The 20184-nt window shown below is 44.1% G+C and overlaps 1 protein-coding gene across 4 annotated transcripts in view; it reads left to right on the top strand.

The window, feature by feature from the left end:
- Positions 1-20184, top strand: part of ARID5B (AT-rich interaction domain 5B) — a 168903-nt gene that overhangs the window by 140326 nt on the left and 8393 nt on the right. For all 4 annotated transcript variants that reach the window (XM_006129784.4, XM_075934883.2, XM_075934884.2 and 1 more), the window contains one exon: positions 18201-18399. In XM_006129784.4, the coding sequence (XP_006129846.3) occupies positions 18201-18399 (199 nt within the window). The remainder of the gene's footprint in view (positions 1-18200; positions 18400-20184) is intronic.

Consider the following 20184-nt stretch of genomic DNA (forward strand, 5'->3'; position numbering starts at 1 on the left):
CAAATAGAGGTTAGGGACACCATTCCTGCCTGTACTGGCTCGTAGCCATTTATGAAGCTATCCTCCATAAATTTATCTAGTTCTTTTTTGAACCCTGTTAAATTCCTGGTCTTCACAACATCTTCTGACAAGAAGTTCCTTAGGTTGACTATTGTGTGAAGAAGTACTTCTTTTGATTTGTTTTAAATTTACTACCTGTTAATTTCATTTGGTGACCCTTAGTTCCTGTGTTATGGGAAAAAGTTAAAAACTTGTCCTTATTTATTTTCTCCACACCAGTCATGATTTTATCCTCCCCCTCCCCAGTCATCTCTTTTCCAAGCTGAAAAGTCCCAGTCTTTAAAATGTCTCCTCATATGGCAGCCATTCCATACCCTTAATCATTTTGGTTGCCCTTTTCTGAACTTTTTCCAGTGCTAAGATATCTTTTTTGAGATAAAGTAACCACATCTGTATGCAATCTTCAAGATGTGGGCGTATCATGGATTTTTATCGAGGCAATAAGATATTCTCTGTCTTATTTGCTATCACTTTTCTTAATGATTCCTAACATCCTGTTTGCTTTTTTGACTGCCCCTGTACATTGAGTGGATGTTTTCAGAGAGTCACTCCAAGATCTCGCTCTTCAGTGGTAACAGCTAATTTAGTCCCATCAGGGGATTATGTTTTCCAATGTGCATTACTTTGCATTTTTTAGCATTAAAATTCATCTGCCATTTTGTTACCCCGTCACCTAGTTTTGTGAGATCCTTTTGAAGCTCTTCACAGTCTGCTCTGGACTTAACAGTACAGGCAGTCCCCGAGTTACGCGGATCCAACTTATGTCGGATCCGCACTTACGAACAGGGCTTTCTCGCCCCGGAGCTCGCAGGCAGCGGGACCGCCCAGAGCGCAGCGGTCCCGCCACCTCGACCTCCGGGGCGAGAAAAGCTGCTCCAGGTGCCCCTGGTCTGCTGGGGACCGTCTCCAGCAGACCAGGGACACCTGGAGCAAAGCCGGGGAGGCGGAGGGGTCCCGCGCCTCTGAGGCTTTGCTCTGGCAAAGCATCAGAGGCACAGGACTCCGCCGCCGCTGCGGCTTTGCTCCTGGTGTCCCTGGTCTGCTGGAGACGGTCCCCAGCAGACCAGAGGCATCGGGAGCAAAGCGGCAGCAGTGGCGGAGTCCCGCGCCTCTGAGGCTTTGCCAGAGCAAAGTCTCAGAGGCGCGGCACCCCGCCGCCGCTGCCGCTTTGCTCCCGGTGCCTCTGGTCTGCTGGGGACCATCTCCAGCAGACCAGGGACACCTGGAGCAAAGCCGGGAGGTGGAGGGGTCCTGCGCCTCTGAGGCTTTGCCAGAGCAAAGCCTCAGAGGCGCGGGACTCCGCCCCCGCTGCCGTTTTGCTCCTGGTGCCTCTGGTCTGCTGGGGAATGTCCCCAGACCAGGGAGATGTGGAGCAAAGCCCCGGGCCTGTGGTAGAGCAGGTGGGGCGCTGCCAGTTGGTCCTGCAGCACTGCTCCTTGGCTACTGGACCAACCCGGCAGCACCCCAGCTGCTCTGCCCCAGGAGTCCTGATTCAGCCGCTGCTGATCAGTTTCAGCAGCGGCTGAATCAGGACACCTGGGGCAGAGCAGCTGGGGTGCTGCTGGGTTGGTCCAGTAGCGCCGAAGAGCGGCGGCGCTACTGGACCAACCCAGCAGCACCCCAGCTGCTCTGCTCCAGGCGTCCTAAGTCAGCCGCTGCTGAAACTGACCAGTGGCTGACTACAGGAAGCTCCTGCCCCGGGCTTCCTGGAATCAGCCGCTGATCAGTTTCAGCAGCAGCTGACTTGGGGATGCCTGGGGTTCTTAAGTTGAATCTGTATGTAAGTCAGAACTGGCGTCCAGATTCAGCCGCTGTTGAAACTGATCAGTTTCAGCAGCGGCTGAATCTGGACGCCAGTTCTGACTTACATACGGATTCAACTTAAGAACAAACCTACAGTCCCTATCTTGTACGTAACCTGGGGACTGCCTGTATAACCTCATCTGAGTGCCCAAGAAGTCACATGAGTAAATCTGTATGCAGCAAGAGAAGAGTTTACTCCAGGGTTGTAGGTGTAAAATAATTGACCACTTACATGAAAGGGGAATATACAAATGTTTTGTATGACGGATCAGATTATGTGCTTTTCAGAACTGTCATTAGGCTCTGCCTCTCCATCACTGCACTTGGGCTCCTTGTCTGTCTGTCCTGGCTGGGCCAGCTGAACTGTTCAAAATGAGCATGATGGGACTCCCCTCACCAGATGTTTTTTGTTGTGTATTGCTTATTTGACAGGGAATCTCAAGAAGTGCATGAGATTTAAACATTTCATTTCAGTTGGGCTGTGCCCAGAAGAGATACTGGGCTTTAGTATGAAATCATAAAAGCAGCAAACGGAGACTTTGCTAAGCAGAGTCCATTGTAGTCATGGAGAGATGAATGAGCCAGACACATACATAGGGCCATGAACACCCCTTTCTTTCATTCTCCTTTCATGTTATTAGTTTATTATTTTACATATAAAACCATATATTTGTGATAACTAGAGATGTTTTTCATGTGATATCTTAAGTACTTCAATGAGGATATGCTGCAAAGTGTGCCGGTCTGAATCCGTCCTTGTGTGCTGGCTGCCAAGCCAGCGATCTAATAGCAAAGTGAACCAGATTCTTGACACTCCTTAGATTTACGAGCATTTACTAGGCTACCAAAGCACAACTATTTCCCTACAGACTTCTCAATAAGCTATTATTAGCAGAAAAAGGGCTTTTTTGTTTATCTTTGGGATGGGCCTTATAAGGAATCTTAAGTCTAAACTCCTTCGTATTTCACATGGATTTGTATTTGAATGCTCAAGCTTAAATTCTTTCTTATAGTTGGGGTTCTGGGTTAGACTTGAAACCAAAAGAGATCTGTTTCCTACCTTATGTGCATGCCATCTTTTGATGACACTTGTTGAAATCTTGTCAGATTTGGCACCATTATGTCTGAATCCTAACCTTCATTTAGCCTCAACCCTAAAACTCAAATTCTATCCCTTACCAGATCTTGATCCAAAAAAGAAAAACCCTGGGCTAATCTCTGTATTTAGAGTATTAGCTACTTTTTCCACCATAAGAAAAAGTGTATTAATCTTGAAAAAGACAAAGTTGCCTTAGTTTGTTTCAGTTGGTAATTCTAACTACAGCAGCTGAAAATGTACTGCTCATTTATAGCCAAAGTGCTCTGATGACATTTAATCTAAAACTACTGGTGCTGCACTACAAAAATAGATCCGAATTTCTGATTCAGGACACATGTACACTTTTTAAATTAAAGGTATGCTGCAAAGATAACTGGAAATTGAGTTAAGCATGGATGTAGGCACTGAATGACCCCGCAATTCTGGCTGTGGGAGGCGTTCACCTGAAAAATGAACTGGTTTACAATTTACTTCTCCTCTCTGAAGTCTACTGCCCTTTCCCTGTTTACTAGAGACAGAACACATGATTCCCTCACATCTCTGATGCGACTGTTGGTTGGTTAGCCTTGACGTTCTCCTTTTAAAACTGGAAATCACTGGCAGTCATGTTGTCTTCACTAGTTTTTCTGCAGATGAGGAAGAAGTTAGTAGTAGTGTTACACACTGGCTTTAAGATATGGAAAATGCTTGATTTGAATAATGTTTGAGCAACTGGATTAGTAAGCTGTGGAGTGAAATAGTATTTGCCGCCCATTGGTTTAGTATTACCTTACTTTGATGCTGAAGAGGGACATGCCTGCACTGCACTGGACACATGTCTGCCAGCATAGGGTGGGACAGATTGCACCAGCTCTGCATTAAATATAGCAATGTGGATTAGCCCAAGCTTCAGGCCCGGCCTTAGGGCAAGGAGAACATGTCAGTTGCCTTGGGCCCCGCACCTTCAGGGCCCCGCTTTTCCTGGTGCCTGCCCACCCAGCTGTTCACTTGCTGCCCTAGCTGAGAGCCACCCAGCCATGAAGCGCAACCAACCACAGTTCACCAACTTGGGCCCCACAGATTCTTTGGCCGGGCCTGCCAAGCTGCCACCTGAGTTGCAACATTACACTGCTATTTTCTGCCCACTCACTAGAACAGAGCTAATATAAGTCTTAATAACCTGGCCAGAGGCCTGCTGTCATGCGCTCTGTGCAAGCCTTCCCTCCTGTTGGATGGAGTTTCACAAAGTTCTGAACTGGTTCCAGGGAAATGAGCTGAATCTTCTGATCACTGGCATGGAGATCAGTAGGTCTGATTGTCTTTCAGTAGGTGCTAAAGACTCATAGTACGTAGGCAGAGGGCCAAGACATCACTTGCAACCCATTGGCATCCCGGACAATATCACCTCCTCTAAAGTCAGTGTTGTGAGGGGTCACTGCTGCAGAATTTTGTCTGGAGTAGGATGCAGGGATGCAAGCTCACAGAACCTTGAAAGTGGTTGTAGTCGACAACTTGGAATGAACGATTCCCTAATTTTGTTACCTCAGCATTGCTCTGTGACTAAGATCACTTGCTTTTAACACTGAGTCTGTCTGCTTTGTTTTTCTAGAACAGAAAAAAAGATTTAGTGTGCACTATCAAGTGATTCATTTTTCATGTAATATGCTTCATGTTTCCAGTAAATGTTTTCATTTTAAAACAAGACCTGGTTGCCAATGTTTCAGTACGTGTTATTTGTGTATTAGTTAGACTACTTTTGGTTTATTAATGAGTGTCATAATGAAAGTGCAGGTTGCTGGATCGACTCAATGGATGTTTTTATTTAAAGCCTTGCAGGAATCATATAATGCCAATGAATGCATTATTGTTGCTGTAGGCCTGACTGGTCTGAACCTGCCTCTGATTGGTTTAAATCAAATAGGCCCAAGCACTTCATAAAAAATGCCTTTGTCAGCCTAGTTTTGCTTCCAAACCTATTCATCTCTGTCAGTTTTTAATATTAGTACCAGGCTCTTGGCCATAGTCCATTAGTACTGTTCTTAATTGCTCATGTTACAGATGATTACCAATATAAAAAGTATTAATGTTTTCCCATTGTGGGGCTCTTCCTATGTAGATCACTCAAACTGTACAAAGCTTATGAGTTGTTATTTTGGTCATTACTTTAATGCAGTTACCTTCGGTGATGACAGAAAGAAGCTCAGTATGAGTGTGTTATTAACATTATCTGCTTCAAACTGAGCCTGTCCTCCCTGGCCTACAGAACTTCTCACTGTCAAGAACTATATCTTTTATCATGGGCATAAGCAAACAATTCAGAAATGGCTACTTTTCTGTAAAGCAATATTCTTCATAGTGTACTCTGGGACATTAGTAATGATGCAGGTGTGGTTTTCACACATAGGGTTTGGGGTTTCTTTTGCTTTCACACAAGGTACATGGCTGATAGCTTCAATTGCCCAAGGTAAACAAGAAGCCCTGCTTCTACAATGCTCATGCCCTGGCATTAGGGATTTTTCATATGAGTTACAAGGAAAGCGCTCTGTGATATATTTAAAAGCTCAAAACAAAAGGTAATAAAAAAGTAAAATAGGAGCAATACAATTTAAGGGCTTTGTTCTGACTGCCAGCCCTTATCCACCTATCTTTGTTTCCTCCATAGCAGAATCTACACAGAGAGTGCACACATTCAACTTGGGATCTGCTGCCACTGCTAATATTTCTAATAAGAAACTTCTGTCTCACAGGCTTTGATAAGCAGTGAAATAGTTAACTGTGGACACTGACAGTATTTCATTGGCATGTGGATTAGCACCCATTGAAACAAATGGGGCAATTAACGCCCCAGAGTCATTGTTTCTGCCTTCTGCAAACTTGGATACCAACTACCCCACTTTTCATTTGGAAAGTTTTCTGCACATCCGTAACAGTGATTGTCAGTGTTTTTAAGAAATGAAAGCTGAAACCCTGGGGAACAACTGAGAGGTCTGTTTGTACCCCTTTGGGTAGTTCTCCTTGACCTACAAGGAAAGATGTGTCCCATACTTTAAGAAAAGTCTCTTAGTTTAGCTGTTTCGGGTTTTTTAAACTGCACTTGGCATTATAATAGCTGAGTATCTTCAGAACATAAAACATATCTAGGTGACCACAGAACTTTGCAATAGCTAGGCAGGAGAGCCCCATTCTGTTGATTTTTCCATATGCACTGCTCTTTCCTACCTCTACCCCTTCCCCTCACTCCACCCCATATATACAATGGTGGGTTCTAAATTAGCTATTACCACCTGAGAATGAGCTCTTGGAGTCACCATGGATAGTTCTCCAAAAACTCCCACTGAATACAGAGCAGCAGTCAAAGAGACTATGGTCCACTGCCAGAGACAGGGTCCTAAGCAAGTATGGCAGCTCTTAAGTTGTTATGTAAAATAAAAATAAGAAACCCTCATCACTGTGCTATTGAAATATAAGCCAGGTCAAAATAAGGCCCTTAAAAGGCTTTTCTTTAACAACTATAAAGACTTTCTACCCTAAGGATATTGTAAAGTAATTCAATATGCAAGAGAGTCTAACATTCCACACAAATACTGTTTGGTTTTTGTAAAATGTTTGATAACTTTGTAAACCGTGGGCATTTCAACAGTGTTCTATAAGAAATAGCAGGCAGTCTCTCAGATAGATAGAAAATAGGAGCCTATTATAACATCTATATAAAAATGCTTATGGTTGTCTTTAATACAAGTTGTAATTAATAGAAGGTTTTAGTTTACACTGAATGTGAAAACATCCTCAGGCAAAAATTAATTAAGTGTTATGTCATTCTGTAAACTACAGCCAGTTCTTTGTTTGACCCAAAAAACTTGCCAAACAGCAGTTTTTCTTTGTCATACTAGTTTTGTTGTTTTATTTTGCTTTTCTCATCCTTTTTACCCCTAACTATTCATAGCCTCTAAGAAAACTTTGCAAGTTGTGAATTGTATTAATAGTTTTCCATCAAGCATGAATATAAATTTGAGGATAGATTAGGTATCTTAGCCCTTTTTTAAGTTAAATAAAAAGAGGTTTCTACTTATGATTTTCTGGCCTCGGGGCTTTATCATTAAGATTAAATAACTGTACTCTCAAGCATGCCACTGAACAAACATCTTTTCAATTATGGGAGTAACAGATGCTTTAACAAAGGAACTATTGAAAATTCAGAAAGCCTGGAGCCCCCCCTCACAAAATTTTAAAAAAAATAAAGTATCAGATGACAGAATTTAATTGTTTACCATGAAAACAGATTCTTAACTGCCATTTCAGAACACAGTGTTTTTGCAGAACTTACTCAAGACTTGTTTTGCAGTTTTAGAGGTTTACTGGCCAGCACTGCAGTCAACAGGAATAGTTTACATGTAAGGGTATTTCAATAGAAGGACATTCTCTTACAGTGTTTAATTTAAGGACAGATTGTCTTTGTCTCTTGCATGGAGAGGGAGGGTCCCAAGGAGCTGTTCTCCCAATCCCTTGCACATCCCAGGTAAGGATTAGGGCCACCTACAATCTCTATACAAAAACAGCACTCTCTGGGCGCTACCCCTTTTTTTCACTAGATTTTGCTGGGGACTGAGGATATCCAGGGGAAAAGGTTGAACGCTGCAAAGCTGTGCTCTGAGAAGGGTTGGGGGGAGAGCAGCCATGTGGATATACTACTACAGTGGTCTCCAACCTTTTTACATCCAAGATCACTTTTTAAATGTCAGAACAAGCCAAGATCTACTGTCCCATCCTTCCCCCAAAACCCCACCCCCTCCCTGAAGCCCCACCCTCTGTTCTCCTCCTCTCCATCACTTGCTATCCCCAGCCCTTATACACTCTGGCTGTGTCTAGACTGGCCAGTTTTTCCGGAAAATCAGCCGCTTTTCCGGAAATACTTGCCAGCTGTCTACACTGGCCGTTTGACTTTCCGCAAAAGCACTGACTTCCTACTGTAAGAAATCAGTGCTTCTTGTGGAAATACTATTCTGCTCCCATTCAGGCAAAAGTCCCTTTTGCGCAAAGCTTTTGTACAAAAGGGCCAGTGTAGACAGCTGAGATTTGTTTTCCGCAAAAAAGCCCCGATCATGAAAATGGCGATCGGGGCTTTTTTGCGGAAAAGCGCGTCTAGATTGGCACGGACGCTTTTCCGCAAAAAGTGCTTTTGTGTGAATAGTGCAGATTTGCAGGTGTGTGGATGGTGCAGGAGTGTTGTGGCAGAAGACTGAGGATGTGGGGCTGCAGGAGTTTGGGGATGTGAGAGGCTCAGGACAGGGGGTTCCAGTGTATGATAAGCTCAGATCTAGGGACTGGGGAGGGTGTTATAATGTTATAATGCTGTGGCCAGATGGGGATTTAGCCCCAATTGGGGGTTTGTTGGCCAGACTTCATTTTTAAATAAAATATTGTGTCAAACACAAAAAGTTTCAGCATTGTCTTTATTTATGAGAAGAGCGGGGAACCTGTTTTGAGTCAGGGGTCACTGACCCACAGAAAAGTCAGTTAGGGCCACACAAGTGAGATGCAAAAAAATAACTCCTCCAATGCCTCCCCAACCTCACTAATGTGGCCCCAACTGTGGTGATGGGAGCAGAGGACATGGTACTGGGGAAGGGTGCTAGTGGATGCTGGGGCAGGGGACAGGGTGCCAGTGGGTTCTGTGGCAGGGGGCAGGAGTTAGGGTTCTGCAGCAGGGGACGGGATGCCAGTAGGGACAACGGTTAGGGGACAGGGTGCCAGTGGGGACAGGGTGCCAGTGGGTTCTGCTGCAGGAGACAGGGTGCCAGTGGGGTTTTGGGGCAAAGTGCCAATGGGTTCTGCTGCAAGGGACAGGGAGTCCCCAGCACGCGCCACCTCCGGGGACTCCTCCCCCCCGAGGAGGGAAGTCGGGTCATGTGCCTCTTCTCAGGACTTCTAACCCCCCGCCCACGTGGAGGAGGGAAGCCCCAGCGTGCACCTCCTCTGGGGATTCCTCCCCCCTCCCCTCATAGAGAAGGGAAGCCCAGGCACACGCCTCTTCGTGGGATTTCTAACCCTCCCCCCCCCACCCGCGCGGAGAAGGGAAGCCCCAGCGTGCGCCTCCTCTGGGGACTTCTACCTCCCCCCACGCAGAGAGTCCCCGGCGTGCCACAGACGTGCTTTGTGGTATGGCGCTGGTTGTTTAGGGGAGGGGGAGCAGCCTGTGCACTTCCTCAAACCCCGGAAGTGGCACATAGCTGCTGGACTTCCATCCACCCCTCAGGAAGCCGGCACTACCTCCCTCGTTGCTGGAGGTAGGTAGTGGGGCTTCTTCGGGGTGAAAGGAAATGGGGGGGTCCCGAACGCCTCGCAATCGATTGGTCAGGGCTTCCCAATCGACCAGTCGATCGCGATTGATGGGTTAGAGACCACGGTACTTCTACTACTGTTGTTGCTGTTTCTGCTGTTACTGAAGCTTCTCAGGACTGGCCTGCAGGAGCCCCTCCCCACTGTACCTCTGGCCCAGTACCCATCCCCTGCATTCAGCTCATCTAGTTGGTCTGGTCACTGGGAAGAGGATTTGATCCTTTATCTTTCCCTATTGACTTATAGAGCGGAGAACTCCTAAGCTTTCATAGAATCATAGAATCATAGGGTTGGAAGAGACCTCAGGAGGTCATTGAGTCCAGCCCCCTGCCCAAAGCAGGACCAGCCCCAACTAAGTCACCTGTCAATGTTTCCACTTCTTGTAAGCTTCCTTTTTGTGTTTAAGCTCGCCAGGGATTTCCAATCTGGTCGCCTACTGTATTTGCTTTTCTTACTGTGCATCAGGATGGTTTGTTCCTATGCCTTCAATAAGGCTTCTTTAAAATACTGCCAGCTCTCTTGGACTCCTTTCCCCTTCATGTTAACATCCCAGGGAATCCTGCCCATCAGTTCCCCGAGGGAGTCAAAGCAAGGGTGGAGTTTTGGGAGGATGCAGGGGAGGGGATGGGCAGCTGCTCCGGGATGCGGCTTGCTTTTCATTCTGTTCCCAAACTATCACGGAGTGAGGGGACAGTACTTGTATTCTGTGCATGCCTCTAACACCTCGCTGGTGAAGGAAACTCACCACATCACCTCTATTGCTCCCACCTCTAGGCTTAACCCAAAGACTCTCAACAGACTTTTCTCCCAATTTATACTGGCACTTTGAGCAATCATACTGCTTTCTTACATACGTTGCAACTCCGCCACCTTTTTCCCCCTCCGGTCCTTCCTGAACAGTTTATACCCTTCCATGACAGTGCTCCAGTCATGTGAGTTGTCCCACCAAATCTCCATTCTCAGACTGCTCAGCCATATCAACAGCTGTGTTTGTAATATCCCTAATTTCCAGTTTATTTCAAGCAAAGTATAGTTGAACTGCCTTATACACAGGAAGATCCTACCTGTGGGTGGTGTGCGAGCTCTCAGTATGCAGCAGCACCCCCAGTAAGCAGTAAGGCACGTTGTTGAGGAAAAGATGAAAGATCCATTTCTGTAAAAAAAGAAAGTTCTCTAGGAACAAAATTGAGCTGAATTTTGTATGTACTGATAAAATACATGCCTACTTCCTACTTCAGACAAATGCAAATGACCCAGTTGCTATTGTATTCTCCACAAAAGAGTACAATGCTTGCTTTAGGAACATCTGCACAGTACAGATGAAATCAGCCCTTGGGAATACATTGATGGTGCCCCCAGCACACTTCCTTTTCCTCTTTTAGAAGCAGGGTTCAGAACTCTTGGTTTGAGTTTCTCTGTCACCACTTCTGTATCATAGCCTTGGTCAGTAGGAGCTGTAGTCTTGGCCCAATTTTCCTACCATTCAAATAGCTGAGAAGTCTATCCCATGGCAAAGCTTCTAGCTAAAGCGGTGACATGTTCTCCTGCCTTTAGCGACAGAGCCACTTCTAATATTAGACCATGTGGCTTTGAGAAATCCTGGGTTTTTATTTCAACAGCAGTGTATTAAAAATCCAAGAAACAAAGCCCACTGAGTTCACAGTGGTTCATTCCTGCTCCCCCTTCAGATAAATGGAAAGTTTGCCATGAACTGGAAAGGGAACAAAACCAAGTGTTTCAGAGGCTGTGAGATGAATTTTGCCATGTCTATTGTGCCCATCACCAGGGCTCGACAAATAATGCAATCTACTTGCCCATGGCGAGTAGATTGCAGCCCAGAAGAGCCGAGTTCGGGCGATCTGCACATGCACAGAATGATCTGCGCATGCGCAGATCGCTGGACAGCGCGGCTGGCAAGTGGGGCTCGCCACAGTTCTACGAGCCCTGTCTATCACCATAGCTGAAATGGACTGAATTTATTTGAGAGAACCATAAATGGGCAAGACTCACTCATCCCATTTTTATTCTACCTTCAATCTCATGTTCTTGCCACAAAGGTATTGGGGGGGCTGTTCAGGTGCTATTGTTCATGTGATGGGGCTGTTATTTTAAGAACATAGCATCTGCTATACTAAATCGGACAGGTGGTCCAGTTTATCTGGTCTCTGAGGGTACGTCTACACTGTGAGTTATTGTGGGATACTGGAAATATCCCAAAATAGCTATTCCACGTCTATTGAAGCAGCCCATTATTTCAAAATAGATTTTGAAATACAGGCAGTCCCCGACTTACGCGGATCTGACTTATGTCAGATCCGCAGTTACGAACGGGGCTTTTCTCGCCCCGGAGGACACGGACTGCGGGACCTCGCGGTCCCGCCACCCGTGTACTCCGGGGCGAGAAAAGCTGCTCCGCGTCTCCCTGGTCTGCAGACCAGGAAGACGCGGAGCAAAGCCGCGGAGGGGCTGGGGCAGCGGGGCAGTACAGGCGCGCCTGGGCTGCCCCGCTGCCCCAGCCCCTCCGCGGCTTTGCTCCGTGGCTTCCTGGAGACCCCCCAGTACACCAGGGAGACACGGAGCAAAGTTGGGGAGGATGCGGGCGGGACCGCGGCGCATCTCCGCGGTCCCGCCGTCCGGGTTTCCCTGGTCTGCTGGGGGGCGCAGCTGGGGCTGCTGGGTTGGTCCTACAGCGCCGCTCCTCGGCGCTACTGGACCAACCGGGCAGCACCCCAGCTGCTCTTCCCAGGCATCCCCAAGTCAGCCGCTGCTTAAACTGATCAGCAGCTGACTACAGGAAGCCCGAGGCAGAGTTGCTATGCCCCGGGCTTCCTAGAATCATCCGCTGATCAGTTTCAGCAGCGGCTGACTTGGGGACACCTGGAGCAGAGCAGCTGGGATGCTGCCCGGTTGGTCCCCGCAGCGCCGCCCCTGCGGGGACCTACCCGGCAGCGCCCCAGCTGCTCTGTCCTAGGCGTCCAGATTCAGCTGCTGTTGAAACTGATCAGCGGCTGATTCCAGGCAGCCCAGGGCAGAGCAACTCTGCCTCGGGCTTCCTGTAGTCAGCCGCTGGTCAGTTTCAGCAGCGGCTGAATCTGGAAGCCAGTTCTGACTTACATACAAATTCAACTTAAGGACAAACCTACAGTCCCTATCTTGTATGTAACCCGGGGACTGCCTGTGGCTTTTTCTGACATCCCGGTGGCTTTTTCTGACATCCCGGTAAACCTTGTTCCTTGACGGTTAAGGGGAATTTCAGAATAGTGAGTTATTTCAAAATACACTTAAAATAAGCTATGCAATTTGTGTAGGACAACACTAAAGGACAAAGTCGAATTATGCTACACAACTTCAGCTATGTTAATTGCATAGCTGAAGTCACAGTAGCTTCACTTGGCCTTTGGCACTGTCCATACTATAGGAAGTCAAAGAAAGAACACTCTCCCTTCGACTTCCCTTACTCCTCATGGAAGCAGGGTTACCGGCATTGACTGGAGTGCCACCTCACTCTTAACTAGACCACTAATTTGAACCTTGGAAGAATGACAGCAGCAGCTTCAATCTTCCTCTGCATTGTAGATGTAGCCTAGATGTGGCTAGGATCAGGTACATCAGAGTAAGGCTCAAAAAACCCCATTGTGGACAATGATGGAAATGCACATTTCTTCCCAGCTTCTGTCAGTTTGAGTTTCTTTATTCCCTACTGCAATGTCTAGACTGAAGCTCTTTTTGGGGATACCAGAGGGAGGGGTTGGGGTTGAGGAGGCAAGCCATGGGCCTGGGTTTCGGGGGGATATCACAAGCTTCTCCCTCCAGTATTCCTCAGGCCCAAGGGGCTGCACAGGTCTCCCTCAGGAAGGTTTGGGGTTGGTGTGGGAGGATGCCTGGCCCTATGCTTTGGAGAGATTCCATCCCAGAGTCTTGGGGGGATTGCCCGGAGCCTTGAGGGGGAAGCCTGGGATTTGGGGGGACCAGTCTGGGCTTTGGAGTAAGGGGTGGCTGGTTCAGGACTGGGTGTTAGGGCCACACAGCCCTCCCTGGCTGGTGGGGGGGGAGGGTTGTCACACAGGGACTTGGGGTTGAGGTGGAAGTTGAGATTGTGGGGGGTTGGCCTGGGACTGGGACTGGGACTTGGGGCCATGCATACCCTCCCTGCCAGCTCTGTCCAGTCTTGGCCCAGGAGATGGGAAGAAGGTGGGGGATGGGGGCACTCAGGCCTTCACTGCTGACACTGCACAGGCCTAGCCCGGGAGGTGGAGGAGAAGGTGAGGAATGCAGGCCTCTCCCGCCAGCATTCCCTCAGCTGGCTGGGGGGAGTGAAGTGGGGGGGCAGCACAGGCTGGCCTACCACAGCCATGGCGGGCAGCCCAGCAGTGCAGGTGTCGGTGATGGGTGCCAGTGGATCCTGCATGAGGGGGGAGGGTTGTGCTGCCTGGACCCAGAGATGGTCCCAGGAGAGACTGCACTGGTGAGGCCAGGGCTGGGTCTGAGAGCCTGGACGGAGGGATTTGAGGTAGGGAGGCTACTTTCCTAGGCCAGTGGGAGGCAAGATTGCAAGCCCAATCCTCAGCGGTCCACTCCGCTGGTGGTGCAGCTGCCTCCAGTGGTGATTCTGCAGTACAGCTGACCCCTGTACTCGCTGCCTCCTGTGGTGACTGTGAGGATTGCATCCTTCCTCTCTGCCTCCTCCCTTACCAGGTGATGGAAAACAATCCAATTCCAGGCACATCCCATTTTCCCAGCACAACCAAACTCTGATCTTGCTTTAGGTTAGAATAAGAGGAAGCTGCACACCAAATTTGGTGGTACTAACTCTTACCATTTAGGAGGAGTTCTTGAACAAACAGACTCACAAACAGATGCACAAATCTCTAAAATACATAGCGAGATTGTTACTATTCCTATAAATATCCACACTCTCATCTCCTACAAAGCAGAGCACTAGCTAAAATTGTCATTCATTCTGTGTGTCCATTAATCAGTTTTATGAAACATTAGTGGTTACTGGTTCAGATTAAATTTTGCATTGTTTTTTTCCCTATAGCTAGAAAAATGTTGATTTATAAAAAAAAAAAGAGGGGGGTTTCTCTTTCTTTTTATGAAACGCCAGTGATGAAGACGTATTTGTTATACTGTGAATTACATTTCTCTGATGTGAATTCTGCTTTTTGTTGAGAAAAAGATGCAGTCCCTGGAGGATTTTGGAATTTATAAATATAAAATTATCTGCCTCTGTGTTTCTTTTCTTTTCTTTTTTTTTAAGGCTGGCAGAAAGCCAGATTACTTACATTACTGTAATAGATTTGCTGACCTCTGACATCTGCTGCAGAGCAGTACATTGAATTTTTCATAATATCAGATGATGCAGATCTAAAAACTTGGTACACTCTGCACCATTATTTAATTCAAGACTCAGTAAAGCAGAATATTTTTAGACTAGCAGTTTATACGTGATTAAACTTAATATTTCTGATTGTAATAAATCAGGATTAGCAGAGCACTGATTTGTTAATCTAACTTGCATTGATTTTAAGTTGTCTTTATTTTTAAAAAAAGTCTTGGTTTTCACAGTGACTGAATTTAATAAGAAGCTCTGTGATAGCAAAGACTCCCCTACTGTTTCTGCTCTTGGCTGGAAAATGTTATTCTTGTATTATTCCAAGGGAAAAAAAAATCTCATGCTGCTAAAAATCTGCTGCCTTTGGAAAGATTTTTTTTAATACACTACTGCTTACATATTCTATTTATGTTAATTGCCTTATAAATAATACATTTTATTAATCTTAATATTGGAATCTTGATCACAATAAAGGTCCTTTTATTTGGACTGCTTGCAGACTTTAGGAGTAAATATTCTTTAGACTATAAAATATTCTTTTAATTTTTCTTCTGAATACATTGGTACTTTCCTCTAGCCCTGCCATATTGAAACACAGCTACAGTTCAAAGCAACTGAAAATTTAACTGTTGTTTTCAGTTAAATGCATTCTAGGTAGCCATGTTTTTAAAATGCCTTTACCTTTACATGCTTAAAGACTGATTACATCTTAGCTGTGCTGCAAATATTTGACAAAAATCCTGCGCTAGTTTCTGGCATGTTGAATTCTGCTAAACTATTTGTATAATAGAGAACCACATTTTTCCTGTGTTGAGCAATGTTGACCTTAAATTGGATAAGTACAGTGTGTTTTAATGGTATATTAGCTGGATGTTTAAATGTTCTGAAAGCTGTATTAGCTTTATTACTCTTGTACTATAAAAACTTCTAATAATCAAATGATAAGATCATATCCTGTGGGTAATCGTGTTGTACCATGACAGGATAACTGAAAAAACATTCAGTGCAAATTGTAACAAACGGAAATGTCTATATGAAGCAGCAATTGTTCATGGTGTTAGCCTTCCCTAGAGCCTCAAAGCGCATATTCATGTATGCTTCCTTTTTGCTTTGTATATGTGTGTGTATCTGTGCACTTAAAAATTATCTTTGTGCTGTAGCGAAACATCAGCACATTGGGCCTTATTTTTTTTTTAAAAAAAAGGGGATGGGGGGGACCTCTCTGGAACAAGCCATCCTTGTGTTTTGATTCAGTTTTACCTTAGTCATGCCTCTTTCCCGATATGAGAAACATTTAATTCCAGATTTCCTGCTGCTGGCTCTAGGCCTTTGACCGGCTATGTGAAGTGTATTTTTTCCTGCTGTCCTAGTGCCAACTGCTGAACTCCATGAAAAGAACTGAAGTAAAAATGGTGTACTCCCACATGAACTCTTAAGATCAGAAAAGGAAATTTAAGCTGTGGTTCCTAATTAGCACCAAACCTAATGAGTCCTGGTGCTCTATATGGCAACAAAGAGGAGGAGCCTTTGTCAGAAAGTGCCCTAAAAGGAACCACGGAAAGAACGCTAATGGTGATTAATTGTGTCAGGCCCAGCCTTGTTACAATTTCTGCCTTAACCAGAATGTTAATCACACAGTATTTTTTTATTAAAAGGCCCACTAGTGGTACAATATCATCTTCATCTCATTTAGAGATATGAGAAGCTATTGAAACATTTACTGATGGCATATGTAGATTGCAAATGGATGACATGTTCCCATGGAAACAAAACAAAAGTCAAACAATCCTATCACAGTGCGAACAATTATAGCAATAAAATGTGTTTTTATTAAAAGTGACTTTAAATATTTAACACATGGCAGCAAGATATAAATATTGCCCAGTATGAAACCAAAACGTGTCTCTCTCGTAAGTCCCAAATACTGCATGCAGCAGAGGGAGATATTAAGTGTTTCATGAATATTTGTGCTTTACAAATGAAATTTACCAGCCTCAAGTATGAACAAGAGTGTTTTTTTCTTATTCTGCTTAGTTATGCTTTTTATTATATAAATATTAACTGTAATATTACAGTGGGAAGCAGGTATTTGGCAACTATATATTATTTTGCTAAGGCTGCATAGAGGGAGCAGTTTCTAGTTTTAGCAGCTGTAACATGTTTAAACTCAGTTTGTAATGGGATCTGAAGATGAATATTCCCTGTGGGCTCTGCTTAGCTTCATTACTGGAGCACTGCCAAATTCAGGGCTAGAAAATATTATTCACGCCTCTTTGCACATACCATGTCAGAGCATGCTCAGTTACTAAATTTTGTTTCTAATATGGCATAAATTAGGTTTATATTTTAACATAAATTATGTTGTATTTTATTAAAATGTGAAACATTAAGATTACAAACAATCTAATTTCTGCTCTCTTAAGCCCAAACTATGTTTCAGCATCTAAGTATTTAAATCAAAATTGCATGTTTAGAAACTGATTGTAGGATAACAACCATATATCTAAACCAAAGAATTTTCTGCCTTGGAGTCTTAGATTAAAGATAATCAAGGATTCCCAGCATTTGCACAGATTTATATTGTTTATAAGCAAAGTACATTTTCTTCATTGAGTCAACTTGTCTTTTTTTTAAACAAATTATGTTTGCTGTATTAAAGTTCATATTTTTAAAGTCTGAGTCTTGTATTAATCCCACAGTGAGTCATTAATCATACCAAATGCATTATAAAAACTTTAATCACTGAAGTTGAAACTAAGATTGTAATGCAATCCATCCTTTTTAATTACATCAGTTATTTTTCCATTTAGATCAAGAGCTATATTGCAAAGAGAAAACAGATAGATTAAAACTCAAACTGTTTGAGGTTTTTCTTTTTTAGAAAGTGATTTCACACACTTGGTTGAAGAAAATTCTGCAATTAGTTTTTAAACCCTTATGATTTTCTTTGTCACACTTCCTTTGCCGCTATGCCCCTAGAAGCAATCCCTACCCCTCTGGCCCTTCGGCAGAAGAGCAAAGAAACATCTTTTAGAAAAGGGACCAACATAGCTTTCACTTCATGACTCTGCCAGAAAAGGCAGCTCTGTGCTAGTCAAATTGTTCTGCACCCACCATTGGAGGTTGGGAGAAACAATGTCTCCTCTGCACTCTACCAAGTTTCCCGTCTACACACAATTATACAGATTTCATGTTCACCACCATGCTGGAACTACATAGGTGTGCAATTAGGTTGTTTTAGCTTTGTACCATTTTCCTGGCATTCATTCTACAGGCTTAGGAGTAGACAGCCAAAAAAAGATATGGTTAACTTTTCAATCAGTTGAAACCACTGTGGGAAAGATCCTCAGCTCCCTAATCAAGATGCTCTATGGGCATCAGTAGAATGACACTATTGGCACCAGCAGAGAGTCTTGCCAGATACACAGCTTTGTCATACCTAGGATCAAATATCAAGGGCAAAGTTACAGAATTATTTTTATGCTTTAGAAAAAATTGGTTTATTAAACAAACTGCTTGGAGCTGTTACGTGTTTTTCTTTGCTAGAACTGAAAAATCTGATCAATTATTTGTTCCTTAATCCTTTAGATTAATCCTGCCATATGAAAGATTTATTAAAGGAGAGGAAGATAAGCCATTGCCTCCAGTGAAACCTCGAAAACAGGATAACAGCTCCCAGGAGAGCGAACCTAAAACAAAAGTGTCTGGAACAAAACGCATCAAAAATGAAAACCAAAAGAGCAAGAAAGAAAAAGATAATGCACAGAAACCCCCAAATGCATCTGAGGTTAGTTAATTTCCTGCTTTTTAACCTTTCAATTAACAATGTACTGCTTTAATATAATAAAACTCAATTATAAAATCAATCATTTAAACTTGAGAATTCCAAAATTAGCTGGCCATCCTTTGCTCAGTAGCCAAAACCCAATTGTGATGGCATTTTAAATGTTGTGACTGTGCTGGGCTATAAACAGCAACCAGCAAGTTCCATGTTCCATAGAAATGATGGCAAAATATCAAAATTGATGTAGGAAATAAAGTCTCTGCTCATTGTATTATACAGTGGTCACCGTTAAAATGGTCAACACTGGCCAACAGGAAACCACGCAGTTTCCACAGTGATTTCCTACTCTAAATATAGGCTGGGGAAACTGAAATACCTCTGATAACATTGTGGTAACTGTTGGAAAATGCAGACTTTTTAATGGTAATCCCTGTAATAGCACTTCTACACTTAGGGATGTATTCACTTTTCCATCACAAACTCATTTTTCCTGCATTATTAACCAGACTAAATAGCCCCTTGGGGTTGCAATCTAACATTTGAGTATCACAGCCCCGTACTCCTTACTTTTGATGGTTTTCCCAATGAACTCAATGGGAGTTTTGCAGTCTGTCTCAAGTGGACCTGTGCTGAGCCCCATTCACTTAAGTGGGCTCCATGCAGACCCAGAGTTCAGCCCTCATGGAGTAGCTCACAGGTCCAGAGCTTGTGACAGGCCAGCCCCAAGGAGTCAGTAGAACACACTTTTATCTCTTTTAAGACACGCATGGAAGAGTTTTCAGGATTGCACATGCTGGATGGGATTTTTGAATGTATGTAAGTGACAGAGGAGCATAAGTCCCACTGGTTGTTACAGTTGTGCTGTTACCATTATAATAGGCACTTTTGAAAATCCTACTCCCTCTCGTACTTCCAATCTTGTACACCCGATGCCAATCAAACTGTTGTTGTCTATTGCATAGAAAATATGCTGTGTCTTCCTTTATTAGGAAATCAGAATAGCTACATTGGAGCCATTACAAGCCTTCCTGAAAATAAGTATTTAAAGAATTTTTAAGACATGCATTATGTAGCCAACTAAGCTCAGCAGTGCCTTTGATGCCATTGCTGTCTGGCATGTACAGATGTACTGGATTTAGACCAGTCTGAAAATCTAGTTTGACATGACTCTGAAAAGTCCTTCTTTCTATGTCTTAAAAATAGCAAAACAGCTAAATATGTGCATGGTTTTGACCTTGTCTATTAAGTTTCAAGTAGAGTGAATTTTTATAATCATGCCAAGCACCGCCCGCGCTCACAAAAGTCAGGTTTACAATGGCTCCATAAGAGTCTGCCTGACTCAGAATATATGTTTTATACTGACTTGATCAACAGAGCTTTTAAAGTTGACACTTCACAGAGAAAGACTTTTCCTTTAATTTCAGTATGAAAGCAAGAAACATTGGAAAAATTGCCGCTACTAATTACACATATATAAAGGAAAGGGCACATAAAAACCTGTTTAGTAACTGCAAGGTTACGACACAAAAGGCCAAAAGCAAGGAAATTCAAAGTTAAGGCTAGCATTCCATTCCTCAGTCATCCCTTTGTGCCTGGTTATTTATTGCCATGGTCTCAGATCAGTGAATTATGTCACATACCATATGTACTGCAACAGCTAAGCACAACATAACGAGCCAGGGATGGACTGTCAGTCTTAACTTTGAATTTCCTTGCTTTTGCTGTTTTGTATCTCAAACTTCCTGCTGGCTAAAGTGCAGTTATTTTTGTTTGCAAATTTCAGGAAGA

Source organism: Pelodiscus sinensis, chromosome 8 (genome assembly GCF_052426305.1).
Source record: "Pelodiscus sinensis isolate ZL-2025 chromosome 8, ASM5242630v1, whole genome shotgun sequence".
Taxonomy (NCBI): Eukaryota; Metazoa; Chordata; order Testudines; family Trionychidae; genus Pelodiscus; species Pelodiscus sinensis.